Here is a 20949-nt window from a genome sequence, read left to right as displayed (position 1 = left end):
TGTATAAAAATGAACAAAAAGTGAAGAATTCCTTAGCTAATTTCAGTGATTTTGAAAGATGCACTGGTTGTGGGAGATGGAGATGTGCATTAGGGGGACAATATTGTATGTAACACTTATATACTGTACTGTACTGTATATACTGTACTGCACTGTATACACTATACAGTACAGTACTGTAGTTGCTGATGAATTCTGTACAGCAGGTACGTATTAGTCTGTAATGAAAATATTAACATTAATACTGTACACAGCACTGTACAGTACAGTACTAAAGTAACAATAGTACATACTGTACTGTACTACATACAGAAAAATATATTTTGTTACAGTATATACCTTGTAGTATATGTACAGTATACCAAATGAATAAAAAGTGAATATTTCCTTACTTGTCGTTTTGAAATTGTTGTGCTTCATAAACCCTGTACAGTACAGTACATAATGTACTTACAGTAAAATGTTGGTGTGACCATTTTTCAAGGGATTCTGGAATGTAAAAATTTACTATGTACAGTATTAGTACTGTACAGTATACTATACACAATATACTGTACTACTGTACAGTCCTGTATGCAGCTATAAAGGAAAGTATTTTATAAGACAATATAAAATGTATAAAAATGAAAAAAGTGAAGAATTCCTTACCTAATTTCAGTGATTTTGAAATATATACAGGTTGTGGGAGATGGAGATGTGCATTACGTGGTACAGTACTGCAGTACTTAACACTTATACAGTACAGTACAGTACTATGCACTGTAAACTGTAGTTGCTGATGAATTCTGTACAGCAGGTGCACAGTCTGTAATGAAAATATTAAAATTAGTACTGTGCAGTACAGTAATGTACACAGTATATGCACAGTAATAAAGTACAGTACATCTATAATGTAGTAAAAATATAATTTTGTTACATACTGTACCACATACAGTATATGTGCAGCAATATATACAGTATACCAAATGAAAAAAAGTGAATGTTTCCGTATCTTTTTTTTTTTTTTGTAGATTTTCATGGTACATATCCCCTGGAAACTGGCTAAGATGTGGAATCTTCATGGGAGTCTGGAATGATAAGATAAAAATGATACAATACAGTACTTTAAGTCCAGTACAATACTGTAAGTCTTTTGTAACACAGTTAAAAAAATGTGTACAGTAATACTGTACACTTACAAAGAAGTACAGTACATTAAATAAAAATGAAGAATTCCTTACCTGGTGGACATTGAGAGGGTACAAAGTCTGGTGAGTTGGGGTTTGAGGATGGGATCACTGTATCTGATGCAGCAGGAGAGGGTGAGTTGGCCTGGGAGGAGGGGATAATTTCTGGATCTGGAATAATGATACAATCTGTACAGTACAGTAACACTGTAGTACACTTGTTCTTTCTAAAATTTATAACAATTTATAAAGCCATTTAACAAAACAAAAAAAGTGAAGAATTCCATACTGTATTAGTACTCTGTACCTGTTGCAGCTGAAGAGGATTCAGTTGACTCATGTGGGAAACCTTCAAAAGTTTCTTCAAGGGAATCAGGGTCATTTGTAAACATGAGGCTCAATTCTGGAATGACAATAAAAAAATTAGGTTATGAAACAGTACGGTATATACTGTACTACAGTGTAACTGTACTTCAGTAAAACAATTTACGTATGTATGTACCATACAGTAAAACAAAAACAAAAAAAAAAGACTTCCTTACCAGATCGAGCTGGAGAGGCTGGTGAGTCTACTGCTGGTGGAGGGTCATCACTTGTAAGGTGGTGGCTTAATCCTGGATTAATAATGAAAAAAATGGGGTTATGCAACAGTACTGTACATAAATATATATTAGTACAGTACTGTACAGTATATTGTACAGTACTTTACAGTATAAAACAATTTACATATGTACTACAGTAAAACAAATTAAAAAAAAAAAAGAGAATTCCTTACCAGATAGAGCTGGGGAGGCTGGTGGGTCATTTAGTAATGCTGGTGGAGGGTCATTGTGGCCTGATCCTGGAATGATGATGAAAAAAATTAGGTTATGCAACAGTACTGTAAAGTACTTTACAGTATAAAACAACTTACATATGTACTACAGTAAAACAAAAAAAAAAAACAAAAAAGAATTCCTTACCATATAGAGCTGGAGAGGCTGGTGGGTCTATTAGTGGAGGGTCATCACTTGCAAGGTGGTGGCTCAATCCTGGAATGATAATGAAAAAAAATTAGGTTATGCAACAGTAATACATAAAAGGGATTGTGACGAAGGAAAAATCTATTTCTGGAGAGGGGACCGTGTCACCCCGTGAAAAAGTCCATTCAGCACTTATTTCTAGGTAATTCCGTTGCTAGATACCAGAGAAAGCTAAATGAAATGCTGGAGTTACTACCCCCAGAGCGAGCTCCATCAGATGGAGTCGTGTATGGAAAAGGGTGAACTACAAAAACACGGAACCTTATCCTATAGAGATCCCAAAGTCAAAAAGTCCCACAGGGAGGTGCCGTTACAAACCCATGCACCACTCGCGGACAGCACACAAAACACCGCTAGCCGCATTCCATGAAAGCATCACCCCACCAGAATGATGTTTACTATGGGAGGGACATGACACATGATGGAGGTGGGTCATCGGGTGACACGGTCCCCTCTCCAGAAATAGATTTTCCTTCGTCAAAATCCCTTTTCTGGATCGGGTCCCGTGTCAGCCGGTGAAAAATTAACAGAGAAATAAATATCATTCTTAAACTAAAAGATAAAAATTCTAAGGGGAACAGAAGACCGAAGGTCCAAAAGAAATTTTTAATCACTAGTAACAATAACAATAATGTACAAAAGAAACTGATGTTAGCTTAAAATTAACATGACAATATGAAAAATACATAAACAAAATAACTATACAATATTGAAAACCTTATAACTTAAATGTGTCATTTAGACAAACACATAGATAACACAGCCAGGTGAGAAGTCAAGGCAAGCCTGACTGAAATGACCGTAAAGGGGATAACTGAGGCAGTGGAGGAGGAAATGACTAGGAATCAGAAAGGGAACCAGAGGGAGGGACAACGTTCCCTGCGCGACTGCTGAGAATTTAAGAGCTTCTAAGGATTTCAAATAGTGACGTTTGAAAACCAAGGGTGACTTCCAACCGGTGTACCTGGTAAGATCCGTGAAATTCATGTAATGAAAGTAATTAATGGAGGTGGCCACAGCTCTAATATCATGAACTCTTGGGACTGAGTCAGGGTTAGCCTGCTTGATAAAGTAAAGGATCTGTTGTCTAATAGCAGACATAGAGAGATTACCCCCTCCTTCCCTGATAAAGAGAGGCCCAGAAGAGATGTGAGAGGACCTGTCTAAATAAGCCCTCAAAGTATGAACTGGGCACAGGGACAGGTCTTGAGGCAGAGGGGAGAATTTTCCAGGCGACCACCTATGCTATGGATCTTCATTTTTGGCCAGGAAGGTAGGGTGAGGAATCAGCAAAACCTCCCCTGATGGAAGGAAGTCGACGTGGTTGGGTTCCCTAGAGAGTGCAGACAGCTCTGAAATTCTAGCACCCGAAGCCAGGCTAACTAAAACAACGTTTTCCTCAACAAGGAAAGGTAGGGGCAAGACTGATTATCGATATCTGAGGCTAACTTCAACACGTCATTTAAAAACCAGGAAACCGTATGTGGACGGATTACTGGCCTCAGACATGCACATGCTTTAGGGATGGAAGAAAAGTAAGGGTCTGTGAGGTCAATTTTGAAACCATACAAGAACACTTTTCGTAAAGCCGACTTGACTGTAGTAACAGTACTAGCGGCTAAACCCTTCTCAAACAGTGATCTAAAAAAAGGAGATTGCTAAATTTATGGTCATTACTGTAGCCTCAGATTTCTCAAAAAGAGTGCTAGTTTCTTAATTGCTGAGTCGTACTGACGAAGAGTGGAGACCCGCTTATCTGATTCCAAGAACATGGTATTGACAGGATCAACGTTAGCATCCCTTTGAGCCGCAAACTTCATAAAGTCCACAAAGCCAGGGCATTTTGGATTTTTGAGGAAGCTGACACAGTCTGAGTTTGTACTACTTGTGTTAGTTTCGGACTGGGGATTCGGATGTGGCGAAGTTTCAGTTCTAGTAGAAGAGGAAACCAGCTGCTCTTTGGCCAGTAGGGAGCCACTAGAGCTACTTGACCCTTGAACGTCCTCAGTTTGTGAAGGACCTTTAACAACAAGTTCACTGGAGGGAACAGATAGATCACCTTCCACCTGTTCCAATCCAATGACATTGCGTCCGTGAAAAGAGCTTGAGGGTCCAGGTTGGGAGCTACGTAATGAGGGAGCTTGTTGTTGAGCTTGGTTGCGAACAAATCTACCTCCAGACCCGGAACTTGTTTGCAGATCCAATTGAACGAGCCCCTGTCTAGGGACCACTCCGACTCGAGGGGAGTTGTCCTGGAGAGAGAATCTGCCATGACGTTCGGACCCCTGCAAGATGGGTGGCAGATAGGTGCCACTTGTTCTTGCATGCCAAGGAGAAAAGTGCAATCATTACCTGGTTGATCCTGCTCGATTTTGAACCTCCCTGTTTATGCAGTGGACTACCGTGGCGCTGTCCAGAACCAGTCTTATGTGAATCTTCTTGGGGGGAAGAAGCTTCTTCAAGGTAAGGAAGACCGCCATGGCCTCCAGAACATTTATATGGAACTGGCGGAACATGAGGGACCAAGTCCCCTGTACTTCTTGGTGTTGAGAATATCCTCCCCACCCGCTTAGGGAGGCGTCTGTGTGGATAACCAACGCCGGAGGAGGAAATTGAAGGGGAACTGACTTGGACAGGCTCTTGATAGTCGACCAAGGCCGGAGTCGCTTCTTCAAGATGTGAGGAATCAGAGACACCTTGTCCCTGAGACTGATATTTGCCCGACTCCGCCACACTCTGTTGATATCTTTCAGTTTCACTTTCAGCAACAGGTCTGTCACCGAAGCGAACTGAAGGGAGCCCAAGACTCGTTCTTGGGTCCGCCGAGAGGCCCTTTTGGATTTGAGAAACTGTCTGGTTGCTCTGGCTATCTCCTTCCTCTTGGGAGGAGGAAGAGAGAGCTTGTGAGAATTCAGATCCCACTGGATTCCTAGCCATTGAAAACAACTGCTGGGAACCAGGCGGGACTTCTCCCTGTTTACACGAAAGCCCAAGGATTCTAGAAAGTCGACCACCACGGATGTAACTCTCCGGCATTCCTCGACGCTGGATGCCCAGATGATCCAGTCGTCGAGATACGCGGCCAGCGTAATCCCTTGAGATCGGAGTTGCTGTACGACCGTGTCTGTCAACTTGGTAAAAATCCTTGGGGCTATGTTGAGGCCGAAAGGCATCACCTTGAAGGAATATGCCTGCCTTCCGAGCCTGAACCCCAGAAAGGGGAGAACCTTCTCGCAACCGGGACGTGATAATAGGCGTCGGAAAGATCTAGAGAGGTGGTTACGGCTCCGGGGCAGTAGGGTCCGAACTTGGGAGACAGTAAGCATCCGAAACTTGTCGCAACGAATGTAGGAATTCAGACGGACAAGTCCAGAATTACTCTCCGTTTGTTGGAACCCTTCTTTGGAACACTGAAGAGCCTGCCTTGGAACTTCAGAGACCTCACTTTCCTTATAGCCTGTTTCTGTAGGAGATCCTCCACAAAGTCCTCGAGATCCTTGGTCGTAGCCTGATAAAACTTGACTGGTGGGGGATTGTCGATCCAACTCCAGCCTAGGCCCTTGAAACTATACTCTGAGCCCAGGGACAGAAGGTCCACCGAGCTCGAAAATGGTACAGCCTCCCCGCCCACAGGATGTATGTCATCGGTCCTGTGTTTGCTTCCCCCCTCTGGAGCCTCTACCTCCCCTGTTCCTGGGAGAGGAGCGGGGAGCTCCCCTTCCCCGAGCGAAGCCACGGGGCTTATTGCCTCTGGTTGATTGTCTGGGCGAAATTTCCCCTGACTTTCATATGCAGGATTGAAAGCTGGGAGGAGACATAGGAGGGAGCAGCCAAAGACTGATGTGCCGGGTTTACCAGGACATACTGAGGTGGAGGATGGGAGGAAGAGGTCGAAGGTTGACTTTGTAAAGGAACCTGGACCAAGGACTGAGCTGGAAGACGTTTGAAGTGTTTAAATTTCTTACTGGACTTTGTGGGAGGGCTGGCAAGATCAGACTGTTTCCTTTTATAGGGCAGACCCCAACGGGAACGGAGGCTTGATTGACCCTAGCTGCCTCAGATAAGACTGCATCAACTTCTTCTTGTGGGAAAAGATTAGCACCCCAGATCGAACTCTAAGAAGCTTATTTGGTTCATGCCGAACTGTGGCTGCTGAAAAGATGTGCTTCCGGCAGGCCAGTCGGGCAGTCATAAAGTCAAACAGGTCTTGTTGAAAACTCGCCAAGAGAGATTTCGTCAAGACCTGGAATAATGGATCTTCTCTGTAAACCAAAGAAGTTGCTTCCGCTAAAGCCAAAGAGTTCAAAGACCTGGCGAGCCTTTCCTTAGTATCAGCCTCTGTTTTCAAGAGCGACTCCGGGATCTTAGGGAGCTGCTCACTGAACAGATCAGAGGCGCAGTCTGGGTCAAGCCGAGTCACCGTCAGAACGTATTAGGGCTCCCTTCCAGAAGTCGGTGCCTCCGGGAAAGACGAGAGATGTAGGGTCCGTCTCACGGAGATGAGGAAGGGGTTTACCTTGAAGCAAGCCTGGCTAGTCAGGAGGCCACTTTCGAAGTGCAAGGGAGAAGGAGAACATCACTGAGAGTGAACATAGTGAACACTCCCTTAGCTGGTGTGAGCTTAGTGTTCTCCGCTTGCCACTCCGTAAGGGTCCTCATCAAAGACGACTGGGCTTGGTCCCTAGGATAGATGACCGTCTCCTTAGGGACTTTATCAGACCTGTTCCAAACCTCTCCCTTCAGCCTGGCAAAACCAGTGTAGGGAGATGTCAGGTCCGGAGGATAGAACTCCAACTCTTCCACTCTCCTCGTGCCTAAACCCTCTATGGTAAGAGTACCTTCGCACTCGGGAGCATAAAGGGTGAGACGCCAAGGATTCCCTAGATCAAAGGGAGGGAGAGTGGAAGGGTCAGGAACAGAATGAGACCTAGAACGTTGTTGAGATTCCACCTTCTTCGAAAGAGACTGAAAAGAAGAAGCAAGACCAGACAGCTTGCTGTCTACCCTCGCGTCGATCTTCTCAAACCTCGCGTCGATTCTTTCCAGGAATTGTTCAAAGAAATGAAGTGTATCCAAAGAAGGAGGAGGGGGAACTACCTGACGTGATTGAGGCTCCGCCTGGGACCCGAAGGGGAGGCTGTACTCGTCGACGGAACGGGCTCGCCGCCCGTGCCGCGCGGAGGGACCCCATATCGGCCTGCGGAGTAGGTAAGGTTTTCTTTTAACGGACTTCACCTTCGGGGCAATAGACCCAGACGTGCCCCGAAAGGTATGAAGATTTAGAGAAGCCTTTAAAAGAAGCAACAGAGGAAGAAGGAGAGTTAAACAGTGAAGAACCTGCCTCACTTACCCCCTTACCTGCCTGATGCTCTGGGATAATGCTCGGAGACTCAAGGCCGAGATCGAGTTCCGCCGCGTCTTCCGGAGCGCCGCCGCTCAAAGCCGAACCGTCTGGAGAGGGCTGGGTCAACTCCCGAATCCCGGCAATCAACGGAGCAGCAACCTCGTCGGTGACAGAAGCTGTGATCCAAGCGCCGGGAAAAAGGACATTACAAATGTCCTTCGAGAGTATGTAGGGATTGCCAGCTCCTACGTTGCGCCCAAAGCCGCTAACCCAGACTTTAAGGGCCTGAATCGAAGAATCACGAGACTTGCGGTCAGCCTGCCGGAAGAAAAACATTATTGTGGTCTTACCGAAGGCGGAGGGAATCGATAAAAATGTAAACATTATAGTTGGCTAAGAAGGAAAGATGCATGATCACCTACCGAATCATCGATAGCCTGCTCGTAAAGAGCGTAGCAAACATCACATCCGTCAGGGTGCCAAACAATAAGATCCCCTACGTGGACCGCACATCCGGAGTGAGACCGACAAACTTCGTGGCCGCTGGCCTGATGGAGGGCTGCGGAGCACCCTTCTTCTTGGCAGCGTACCACCTGTAAGAGTATGAGATTATGAGTACACTGTGTAAGGTGCCGGAGTAGTGTGCCGGAGCAACACAGTATTAAACCAAGTCGTGAAACCAGCCGGAATGATCCGGGAGGTAACCTGGTAAAAACTCATACAAGCAAAAATAATAATAAATAAAGCAAAATAAATTTACAGCGAAACTAACGGAACTAGCCGGAGTAACATGCCTTAAAAGTAAGTGACGGATACAAAGTGAAATGAAATGGGAAGGTTAAACTGTCCGGAGAAAGCGCATTCCGGCAACTAAAAATAATATGAAACTAGCGATAACGGAAGACCGATAAACGCTAGAACCGCCGGAGCGGGAAGCAAGGAATGCGCTCCGATAGAAGACAGAAGTTAGCTAAGGTCAGAAAAATCTCATACAAGAAAACAAAATAAACGCTAACATGCCTTAAAGTAAGTACGGATACAAAATGAAATGAAAGAAGAGTTAAAGCCCACGAAGACAGTCAGTCAGGCGGAAAGCTCTAACTGGGCAGCGAAGAAGGACTGAACCGAGTGTCGCCAAATTAAACGACACGCCGGAGAAGACGTATGAAGGGGAGGAATGAAAACCCGGAGGAAGAACCGAAAAAGAACGACCAGAGAGTGGGAATGCACAATCCGGGCGTTCCGTGTACTCCCGCCCACACGCTGACTGAGTCGTTACCCAGCAAACGCGAGAGAAGCAGGAGAGGAACAGGGACAACCTCCTCCAAGGGGGGGGGGACAGGGAGATAAAGATGGCCAAAGATGGTGGACAGGGGAGAGGGGAAGCTCTCCGGCCACCAACAGTCCCAGGAGGGAGAGTAAACAAAGGTAAAGTCACGGACCGTACCAAGGAGAGGCCAAACAATGCAGAGGAAGGGGCACAGGCTATAGGCTAGGAAAAGGATAAGGTAACAAGATTGAAAACAAATAGCACCAAAAACTAACCAAAAACTGGAACTAACCTTAAGTAAATACCAAACTAGGGTAGGCTACATGAAGCCCCTCGCTATCCCAGCTTAACCAAGAGGCTCATTAGCCACGCGAAAAGCCGAAACAGGGAGAGGGAAGCAACATGAGGTCCTCGCTATTTCAGCTTAAACGAGAGGCTTATTAGCCTACATAAGAAAGCCGAAACAGGGGAAGGGAACATAAAGGAGAAGACCCTAGTAAAACTTAAGGAAAGCGCCGCATGGAAAAACGAACACAAAACCTTAGAAGGGCATGTGAACGGAAAGAATGAACGACCACCCCCTTTTTCATGGAAAAAGGGGGCAATAGCCTAACGCCCCAAAAAGGAAAACCAAAGCTAACACCAACCCATGATAAATGGATAAAATAAAAAATATCAAAACAAAACAAGAGGAGGACCATACCCAACACGATGTGGACGTGAAGGGAAATGGGCGCCTCGAAAAAAAAAAAACATCCATGATAATCATCAAATATCAAATGCATCCGAACACTGGGTTAAAGATAAAACAAAAAACTTAAAAGTACAAACGTAAATAAAATTCCCAGAAGCTAAGAGAAGAGAAGGGCAAAAATAAGGCATGTAAATGAATTGATAAAAGGCGAATAGGCTCGAGGGGGAAGCCCGACGCCTAAACACCAGCCCTCAACTCGAAGCAAAGGGAAACAAACGTTAATCAATCAAAATCACTAATTAGACCTCATGAAAAGGAAAATTATCCTAAACACGAAGAGGAACCGTGAAAAGATTGAAAAACAGGGCGACCCAAGATCACGAACCACGCATGGAGGTCACGTGAGGCCGTGAGAGGAGATCGAGACGGGGCGTTATAAATCCCTTTAATTATTAAACTAAAGGGAAATAAGGAGCCTCAATCGCCTCAACTAAAACAAGAAATATTGGTACTCAACTTAGGTGACGAAAGACCTTGTGAGGAAGCCATAATGATGCAAAAAGGCACAAGATTAAAAGCACAACGAAAAAACGTGTGAACGATGGTGCTTGCTGAAATGGAATGCGGCTAGCGGTGTTTTGTGTGCTGTCCACGGGTGGTACATGGGTTTGTAACGGCACCTCCCTGTGGGACTTTTGACCTTGGGATCTCTATAGGATAAGGTTCCGTGTTTTTGTAGTTCACCCTTTTCCATACACGACTCCATCTGATGGAGCTCGCTCTGGGGGTAGTAACTCCAGCATTTCATTTAGCTTTCTCTGGTATCTAGCAACGGAATTACCTAGAAATAAGTGCTGAATGGACTTTTTCACCGGCTGACACGGGACCCGATCCAGAAATATATAGTAACATCAGTCAGTGCAGTAGTATATTGTACAGGTACAGCACTTTACAGTATAAAACAATTTACATATGTACTGTACTGTACAGTAAAACAAATAAAAAATAATTCCTTACCAGGAGAGGTTGGTGGAGGTAATTCTACTATGTCAGGTGCAGTGGAATCAGGATAGGACTTTTCTTCTGCAGTGATAAAAATGATTGGGTGATTCATAATGTACTGCATACAGTACTGTACAGTACAGTATAAAATTTATTACAATTTATAAAACATTTTACAGTATATACAATACTATACAGTATGTACATACTGTACAGTGGTAAAAAAAAAGTGAAGAATTCCTTTTTTGGGTTAAGAGTTGCAGGTGGTGCGGGAGACTTCCTCTTGAAGCCGAAAATCTCTAGTTTAGATTGGATGCTTCTTTTCATCTGCTTCTCCCTTACAGTCTCTTGTGAAAGGTTAGAGCATCCTGAATTACTCTGAAACTTCGTGAACCTTTCCACATTAGGGTCTTGTTCCTCAATCATTACCAGCCCTTGCTAAAAGTAGGCCAAAGCTTGTGACAAGCCCATAGCACTTAATACCCTGGGCTTTGGGGCTGGTGCCTCTCCCTCCTCCTTGATCATCTGCTTCTCTAGCTCAGTGAGGTCCTCTGCTGACAACTCCTCTCCATGGGATTCCAGTGGCTCATTCACATCCTCAGCTTCCACCTCCAAATTAAGCTTCTTGCTATAGTGAACAATGTTCCTTCTCACAACATCAAGACTCTCTCCCTCCCATAAAGTCCATCACAAAATTTGGGCACAGCTTCTTCCAGCTCCCATTCAAATTGGATTTCTTGACCTCATTCCAAGAGGACTCAGTGTTATTTACAGCATCTAAAATACTGTAGCCCTTTCAGACTCACTTGACATCCAACTTGTCACTGCTATTTTTGGTGACCCAGAGGACATGGCGAAATGTCTTCCTGGTTTAGTAAGCCTTGAAGCTAGCAATGACTCCTTGGTCCATTGGCTGTAGAAGCGATGATGTAGTGTTTGGTGGAAGGTAGACTACCTTCACTTTGGGATAAATCGCACCCAAATTAGTAGTGTGACCAGGGTCATTGTCCAACACCAGCAGGACCTTAAATTCCAGACCCTTCTCCTCCAAATACTTCTTAACTGCTGGCATAAAGTGATCATTAAACCATTCCTCGAAGATAGCAACAGTAACCCAGCCTTTCTTGTTAGCCTTCCAAATGACAGGGAGCTGAGGCTTGAAAATTCCGTTAAGTGCCCTTGGATTTTCAGCCAGATACACTAACAAGGGCTTCAGCTTGAAGTCACCACTGGCATTGCTCCCAAGAAGTAAAGTCAGCTTCTCTTACAGACTTTATGGCCTGGTGCTGTCTTCTCACTCCTTGGATATGTATGACATGGCTAGGCATACATTTCCAAAAATAAGCCTGTCTCTTTCCACATTGAAAACTTGGTCAGCAGTATAGCCTCCATCCGTGATGATTTCAGTGAGACAACTAGGAAATCCTTGTGCTGCTTCCTCGTCTGCACTAGCAGTCTCACCCTGCAACTTAAGGTTATGCAAACTTGCACGAACCTTGAAGCGATTAAACCAGCCTCTGCTGACTACAAATGGTTCACTTCCACTACCTTCCCCTTTCTTCTGAACTACTACCCCATACAACTGCCTAGCCTTCTCTTGAATAATACCAAGGCTCACTGGAACATTCCGTTGGTTTTGGTCTTCGAGCCAGACCATCAATAACTTCTCCATCTCCACGAGGTTGAGGTTATGTTGCTTGCCTAGTCTAGTAGCAGCACTATGAGTAACAGCCATCATCGAAGCACCACCTTTCATGTGTTGTACAACACGTTCCTCATCCTGACTATAGACTGAACGGTAGTTCTGCTAAGTCCAAGGGCGTGGCCGATTTCAGTGTTCATCTCACCTGAAAGAAAAGCATTAGCTTAAGCAAGGCCGGGCATTTGTGATAAAAAATTAGGCTACATGCTGTCCCCCTAATCTGCATCCAGTACATACAGTACTGTGCTGCAGTAGTATACTGCATTGTACATTCAAAAGATCGTGACATAAATATAATCTTTAGTAGGGTAAAATATTCTCCATGACACATCGACTGCAAAATTTGCACCTTTTCACTCAATATTTAATTGGTCAAACAACAAGAAAATGAAACTTTAAGAAATCTTTCAAAAGATTGAAGTTTCATTAAAAAAGTGAGTTACTGTAACTGCCAACTGAAATAAAATACTGTACTGTACTTTATAGTAATGTACAGTACTGTATGTACTGTACAGTAAATGCATTTTTTTGGATGTGTGTCATGCATACTGTACAGTACATGTATTTTTGTTCGATATTTATTTGGTCAAACAACAAGTAAATGAAACTTTAAGAAACCTTGGAAAAGACTGAAGTTTTATTAACAAAATGTACTGTATTATAATTAACTGCCAATTAATATATAACCATGTGAAGTCTTTGCAAATGCATTTTTTGGAAGAACATCAGGCAGCGGCAGATATGCTAGCATGTCTGCATACGTATTCATAAAACCAGCGCAACTGAACAACCCCTATTTTTCTTGATCATGCAGATGGACATACGTATTGCCTTTATATCGTATTTATATACAAAAATGAAAAAATACCCTGTAATACATTTTTCATATAAACTTTACACACAAAAGCATGAAAACTTATAAATTACAGTACAGCAAAATAGCTCCCAGGACACACCGATCGCTACCTAAGTTTGCACATTTTCATTGGATATTTAATTGGTCAAGCCACAAGAAAATGAAACTTTAAGAAACCTTGCAAAAGACTGAAGTTTTATTAACAAAATGTGTTATAATTAATGCCAGATTAATGATATATAACCATGTGAAGTGTTTGTAAAAGCATTTTTTGGAAGAGCATCAGGCGGCAGCAGACATGCTAGCGTGTCGTTAACAAAGTAATTTTTACAAAACGACCCTAATACAACTCTTAGTTATGTCTGATATGTTTTAGTATGTAATTGAATTCATTTTATCAAACCAGCGTGACTGAATAACCTCATCTCTTGATCACGCGAGCAGGGACTGCTATATGTATTTCATGAAACCAGCGCGACTGAACAATCTCTGCTTTTCTTGATCGTGAATGGGCATACGTATTACCTTTGTATCATATTTATGTCAAAAATAAAAATAAAGTACAGTACACTAATACATTTTTCATTTAAATTTTACACGCAAAAGCATGAAAACTTAAAATTTATGATAGGGCAAAATGGAGCCCAGGACACACCGATCTCCACCTAAATTTCCACATTTTCATTCAATATTTAATTGGTCAAACCACAAGAAAATGAAACTTAGGAAACCTTGCAAAAGATTGAAGTTCTATTAGCAAAATGTGTTATAATTAACTGCCAAATTAATAATATATAACCATGTGAAGTCTTTGCAAATGCATTTTTTGGAAGAGCATCAGGCAGTGGCAGACATGCTAGCATGTTGTTGACAAAGTAATTTTCACAAAACCCTAATACAACTCTTAGTTATGTCTGAAATGTTTTTGTATGTTAATGAATTCATTTTATCAAACCAGCATGACTAAATAACCTCATCTCTTGATCACATGAGTAGGGACTGCGATACGTATTTCATAAAACCATTGCGACTGAACAACCTCTGTTTTTCTTGATTGTGAATGGGCATATGTATTGTCTTTGTATCATATTTATGTACAAAAATAAAAATACAGTACAGTAGACTGTAATACATTTTTCATATAAATTTTACACACAAAAGCATGAAAACTTATAAATTACGGTAAGGCAAAATAGCGCCCAGGACACACTGATCGCTACCTAAATTTGCACATTTTCATTCGGTATTTAATTGTTCAAACCTCAAGAAAATGAAACTTTGAGAACCTTGCAAAAGATTGAAGTTTTATTAACAAAATGTGTTATAATTAACTGCCAAATTAATGTATAACCATGTGAAGTCTTTGTAAACGCATTTTTTGGAAGAGCATCAGGCGGTGGCAGACATGCTGGCGTGTCGTTAACAAAGTAATTTTCACAAAACGACCCTAATACAACTCTTAGTTATATCTGATATGTTTTAGTATGTTAACGAATTCATTTTGTCAAACCAGCATGACTGAATAACCTCATCTCTTGATCACGTGAGCAGGGACTGCAATACGTATTTCATAAAACCAGCGCGACTGAACAGCCTCTGTTTTGCTTGATCGTGAATGGGCATACTTATTGCCTTTGCATCATATTTATGTACAAAAATGAAAATACAGTATAGTAGACTGTAATACATTTTTATATAAATTTTACACACAAAAGCATGAAAACTCATAAAATACAGTAGTGCAAAATAGCACCCAGGACACACCAATCTCTACCTAAATTTGCACATTTTATTTGATATTTAATTGGTTAAACCATAAGAAAATGAAACTTTAAGAAACCTTGCAAAAGTTTTGAAGTTTTATTAACAAAATATCTTATAATTAACTGCCAAATTAATAATATAGAACCATGTGAAGTCTTTGTAAATACATTTTTTGGTAGCTGGTCATGGGTCATCAAATGAAATGCCCTGGTGGCTCCCCATGTGGCCACATGCCAGATATTTTACCCTAATATATAATAACTTTTATAAAAATGTGGAATTTAATTTGCCTGATCCTTTACTATGGTCTGCACAGCAGTTCTGCAAATTTTTAATGCCAGATTCGATGAACTTACAAGTAAACCTTGGCCTGATGGCAATGGATGCTCAGGTCTGAACAGCCTAGAAAAAAGAAAAAGTCTCACCTTTTTCAGAACGCTTAACAATGTCATATTTCGTCTCCATTGTTATAGACTTCCTTTTTTTACTTGCACTTCCATCGGATGCAGGATTCTGGCATTTGGGTCTCATGATGAAATCACGAAAGTCGATACAGCGGCAATAAAGTCGGCGCTACCTATGTCAGCGGAAGGAACTCACAGATTGATGAAAACATGCTTTCTGAGGCCATGTGCATGCGTGATTGACCCAAGCAGTGGTCAGGTCATTCTCCCGTCAAGTGTAGTTACAGTACGCTCAGAAACGAGTTCCAGTCTACTGCGAGGGGGTCTCTTATGCAGCCGATAATCGGTTATCAGCGACGTTAATAGGTTATTGGCTAAGTTAACTGGTTATTGGCATAGATAACCAGTTATCGGCGGATTGAACCATTAAAAAATTTATTAATATTTTTGAAAACCGGTGTAAAACCAGATCACTGCTGACTGAGTCCGCCGACAACCAGGGACTGCCTGTACATGTAAACTATTATCAAAACTATTTATAGTATAATACATACAGTATACTCTTTAAATGGTTTTGTAATAATTCATGTACTGTACATTGGCTACACTTATAATAATTCATGTACATTTGTAATAATTCATGTACCCACATTGGCTTTGGTAGACGTTAAGTTGCCAAATGATTAACCAGTGGATTTGCAGGTCACCAGTACTGAAATAATCACCGTATTTGGGAAGAAATCTGTATATTTGCTTATATACATACTTGATGCATATACGGTATACACATACATTTACATACATAAACATATATTTTGCACATCAAACATGATAAACCTTGAAAGAGGGTAGGGCTGTCAGTGCACCTCATGTGTTACTCTGTAGGTATTACTTAAGGGTTGCAGCATCCCTTAGCCCCTAACTGCATCCACTTCTTAGTCTTTTACTTTACCTCCATTCCTGTATCCTTTCTTCCATCTTGCTGTCTGAGTTCTCTGACTATTACTTCCTAGTGCAAATGTGGGGTCTTCTCCTAGTTTCACTTTAGATCTTTGTACTTCATCTCATTTATTTTTTTGCTCAGTTTATCTTGTGTCCAACCAATCACCTCTCTCTTTTCACCGTATTAAGTGCTGAATGACTAAAATAAAAATACTCCAGTGCTTGGCTTTTTAGCCTAAATTTCATGATTTATTCACTCATTTGATAGAAGCCTGGTAAAACAACATTAATTCAAACTTTTGAATATTCTCTAAAGAATAATAAAATATCGTTTTGTAAAATATCAAGTTTGAAGAAAAATTTTCTTTCAAGAAAAAAGAACAGCTTCCTATACAAATGGAAAAACACCACCGTATTTAACAACTGCCTCCAGTTATCTTTGATAGAGAACAGATATTCCCATCTTGCTACAGAGAGATCAAGAGAGGCAGCATCCTCTCAAGTCTGCAAGATAGGGCATTTGACAGTCAAGGTGACCAAGTAGTCATTACAAAATGACTGGGGTTGGCCAGTAAATAAAAATCCATGATTTAATTGTGGCCAGTCTTACATAGCAAAAAGCACTTTCCATGTTTTCATCATATCCCCAAGGGAAAATTGACTCAGTGATTTTTTGCATTGTCTTATTATGTCAGCAAGGTCTTCAGTTTATCTGAGTGCTCCATGATGTTGATGTTGCATTCTAAGCAAGTTCAGCTCTTTTATTGTCTACTGCACATGAGTAAGCCAACACCCAGCAAAAGCTAACTCCCTTGGCTAAGTTTAACAAACATACAAGATACAAGGTGCTTGGAGGTCATAAAATTTATTTTCCAAGTTAAATTATGTAAGGTTGTATGGATGGTTGTATGAAATTTAGGGACATAACCCAAGCATTGGGCCTTTAAGGGTTATTAAGTTTTATGCATGATAAATTGGTGAAATCATAGGAATTTTTAGAATAAAGTTATTGATTTCAATATTTAACAAGTATTCATCTAGCTATACAATACAGTATCTTTATTGACACAACAAAGAAAGAATTTCATAGTTATATCTGGTTTGGTTGGCAGGCTACCTGTTTTCTTCCTTCTCACTTGCAGGTACCTTGTGGGAGTTTCTGGCATTGCCCACTAGATTATGGTGGAGTTTTATGGATTTTTGGTAAATACTGAAGTAAATTTTATCTATAAAATTTGTATTAGTATTTCAGTCAAACTCACAAACATCCATTTAGCTGAATACCACGTTGATGTGGATGCAGGCTAGCGAGCCCTTATAATTATATCATAACACCCAAATGACCCGACTACTGAAAAAGCTAAAAAAAAAACCTACTAATATGAAATTCTCACCTGATAAGGAATATTCAGAGATTGTACTGCATCTAAAGAGAGTTCTTCATCAGAGCTAATGGAACTATTGGGCTAGGCAATTTGAAGTCACCATTGCAGTGAGAATTTTGCTCTTCTAGAATGAGTGTCAATATCTCAGTGACGAAGCATTTTTTATTGGACAGCCAAGACAGCAACAAAACTTAAAATTACCACATGGATAGGGAGATATGCTGCAGAATACAATCATTACCTTCGTTCTCCCTTTAATTAAAACAAAACCAAAAATTTAGGAAGGAGGAAAAGAAAAAAATGACCTCATTTAGATTAAAGCTACTTTTGTCCCTGCAGCAGAGAAAGGCCCTAAGCATAGTAAATTTTGTAAAGTATTTCTACATCTTTCAAATAATGTGAGTCATAGACTGAATTGCACTTCTGCTAAACAGCATTCAATACATCACTTCAAGATAAACTCTTGAGCTTTTTCCATAACAGAAGGTAGATGTTCATCTAAATTAGCAGTAGTTTCTTTAATTTTCTGATTACATAAGAAATCACATTCTTAGACGCAGGAAGTTTTGGTTTCCTGACAGGACATAACAAAAATTTACTTTGTCTCCTAGTAGATCCATGAGACTGGATCAGATTTAGTTAATGCTGTACACTTAAAGTCATTCTTTGGCCTAAACAAGGGAAAAAGGTTAGAATAGCATTAGTAGTATTATATTCCACCTCAGCTGAGAGATCTTGTCTGTCACTGTCTTTGTAGTAGCAAGAGCAAGAAGGAATAGTGTAAGGTATTTAAGGGTTGCCTCTGCCTTAAGGGTTGCTTCTGCCAAAGTCTCAAACAGTGGAAGCATATAGTATTTTAATAACACCTAGGTTCCAAGGGATTTGTTGATAGACTTAGGAACATCATTTTCAAAGGATCTCATCACATGCAGATGCTTAAGTCCATATTTACATGCCTGAGAACTGAGGACAAGATTGATCTGTTATCATTAATGGCAGGGAAGGATAACTTCTTACCATATCTAAGATATCTAAAAACTTAATGATGTTTTTTTAGAGGTTCAGGTGTAGGAAAACCCTCTAGACTGACACCAGGACCAATATACTGCACTAACCACTGATGTTGGAACGGCTGGTTAATTGGCGACCTCCGTGTCTTGAGAACCGACTTGATATTCTCTCTCGAAAAGCCTTTACTGAACTAATGTGTACTACACTCAGTTTTTAAGTCATTGTCAGTTGAGATGTAAGTGACATGGTTTGACCCATTTTACACAAAAAAAGAAACATCAGTGAATTGGGGTAACAGTAACCGTCAAGTGAACATGCGCTCGAAAAAATTACAAAACCGTAGTTACATATACAGTAAGCAGTTCTTATATAGATGTTTTGAGTTAGAGGATTATGTTCTTCTTGAACCAGCTGTGGAGATGTCTAGGTACTTTATATGATATCTGTAAATCATCATCATCACCATCAGTCTTGTAACTCAATGTGCTATGATGTGTCAAACTGATATTTAGATGTTTCTTATTGGCAGCAGAGAACTGAAAATACACTCAGTGTTACTTAAAGGAAAGGATTCTGTTTGTTTTCATATTTTGCTATCCTGTAGTTGCAAGATGATACATACTGTATACCATTGCCAGTGATGAAGAATAGACTTTTAGAGTTGTGGTCCTTGCCTGCAAAGACTTTGTTTTTCATTACATAGCACAGATCATGGAAAGCAGAACATTTACTATTCTTAATTATTTATAAAAGTTTAAGTTAATATGTTGTGGCATATTAATTATATCTGTACTGAAGAATAATGAATTATGTTTCAGCATTCATCACCAAGGACAACCTCCTCAGGACCTCCCAGTTAACTGGCTTTTGTTGGACATGCTTGACAAAGAGGTAAAACCCAGAATTTTATGTTCTTATTATGATAAATAACTTGCTGTACATGCTGTGCTGTATTAATGGGTGTTGTAGTACCTGTAATATTTCAGAAAATAAATGAACATGTTTTTTATACATTTTTCTGTGTCTTAACCACTACGATCTTAGATAAATTAGCTCCAATGAAAACAAGTATCATTCAAATTGGGTGGTAAAGATTGACATCTTATTGGTTAAACAGCAGAATCAAGTGCAATTAACAGCGAGGATCATTTAAAGATTTATGGAAAGTACACAGTTTGTAGCTGTAGGTAATTTCATAACTTAAAAAGATATTATTTGCATATGACTGTATTAATTATTGTTAGTGATTAAATCTGGATAATCAGGTAATAATGGCGTTCACATGATACAACACTTGGTAGTTATTTGTGTTTTTTCAGTTAAAAATTTTGTCTATAATTTTCTGGAGAAAAACAAGATCTACAGTACTCTACAGCCCATCTTTCAGTAACACTGATGAATGATAAAGCTTTTACAGTGTTACTTTTGAAATGAGTTGTTCACTATCACTGATGATTTTTATGTATGTTGCTCCATTGTGTTTTGATCTTGTATTGCTTCAAGTGAAGTTTCAGGAAATGGTTGCTTTTGTTCATGGAATATTGAGTTATATTGCATGGAAAGCACTTTGGTTCAGATCAAATACTTATAAAATGAAAATTTGCAGGTTGAACATTAGATTGAAATTGTTAATCTGAAACCATCTATTAAGAGCTCTATGTAAAGGTCATATTTTAAGTGTGCCAGAAACATTGAATGAACACATTTATTGGAGCACAGATTTTTACTCATTGCACATACAGTATGCAACAGTTAGCCAAAATAATGAACCCAATCTGTTACAAAATATTGCAAAAATATCAAATGGATAAATAAAAAATATATATTATAATGTGTGTGTATATGTATATGTAATATTATATATTGTATATATATCAGTAATTTTTGATATGTATAAGATGTATATATACATATATTTATCTCACAAAAGATGTATGTATGTATTGGAAAAAATATATATATATATATAAATATATGTATTAAAAATTTATATATATATATATATATATATATATGTATATATATAATATATATATGTTATATATATGTATATATATGCCCTATATATATATATAGAAACTATTTATATATAATATATATATATAAAGGATTTTGACAAGGGAAAAATCTATTTCTGAGGAAGGTCCCGTGTCACCCGGTGAAATTCCATTACAGCACGAATTTCTAGGTATAATATGCTAGATATACCAGAGAAAAAAAGAGCTTTCAGGAAAGCTGGGTTACTACCCCAGTCGAAAGCGTCTTCTCCAGGGAAGGCGTCGGTATAAGAAGGGGTGAGTGAAAGATCACTACCACGGAAACTTACTGAAAGATCTCTCCTATCAAAACCCCGGAACAGAGCGGTGAGCCGTTACAGCCCCCACACC

General features: G+C 40.2%; 1 protein-coding gene across 9 annotated transcripts in view; it reads left to right on the top strand.

The window, feature by feature from the left end:
• LOC136841002 (interferon alpha-inducible protein 27-like protein 2B) overlaps positions 1–20949 on the top strand; it is a 248888-nt gene that overhangs the window by 126291 nt on the left and 101648 nt on the right. For all 9 annotated transcript variants that reach the window (XM_067108021.1, XM_067108028.1, XM_067108022.1 and 6 more), the window contains one exon: positions 19381–19453. In XM_067108021.1, the coding sequence (XP_066964122.1) occupies positions 19381–19453 (73 nt within the window). The remainder of the gene's footprint in view (positions 1–19380; positions 19454–20949) is intronic.

Source organism: Macrobrachium rosenbergii, chromosome 8 (assembly GCF_040412425.1).
Source record: "Macrobrachium rosenbergii isolate ZJJX-2024 chromosome 8, ASM4041242v1, whole genome shotgun sequence".
Classification (NCBI taxonomy): Eukaryota; Metazoa; Arthropoda; class Malacostraca; order Decapoda; family Palaemonidae; genus Macrobrachium; species Macrobrachium rosenbergii.
Note: the sequence above shows the minus strand (reverse complement) of the source record. Positions and strands in the feature narration are given on the sequence as shown.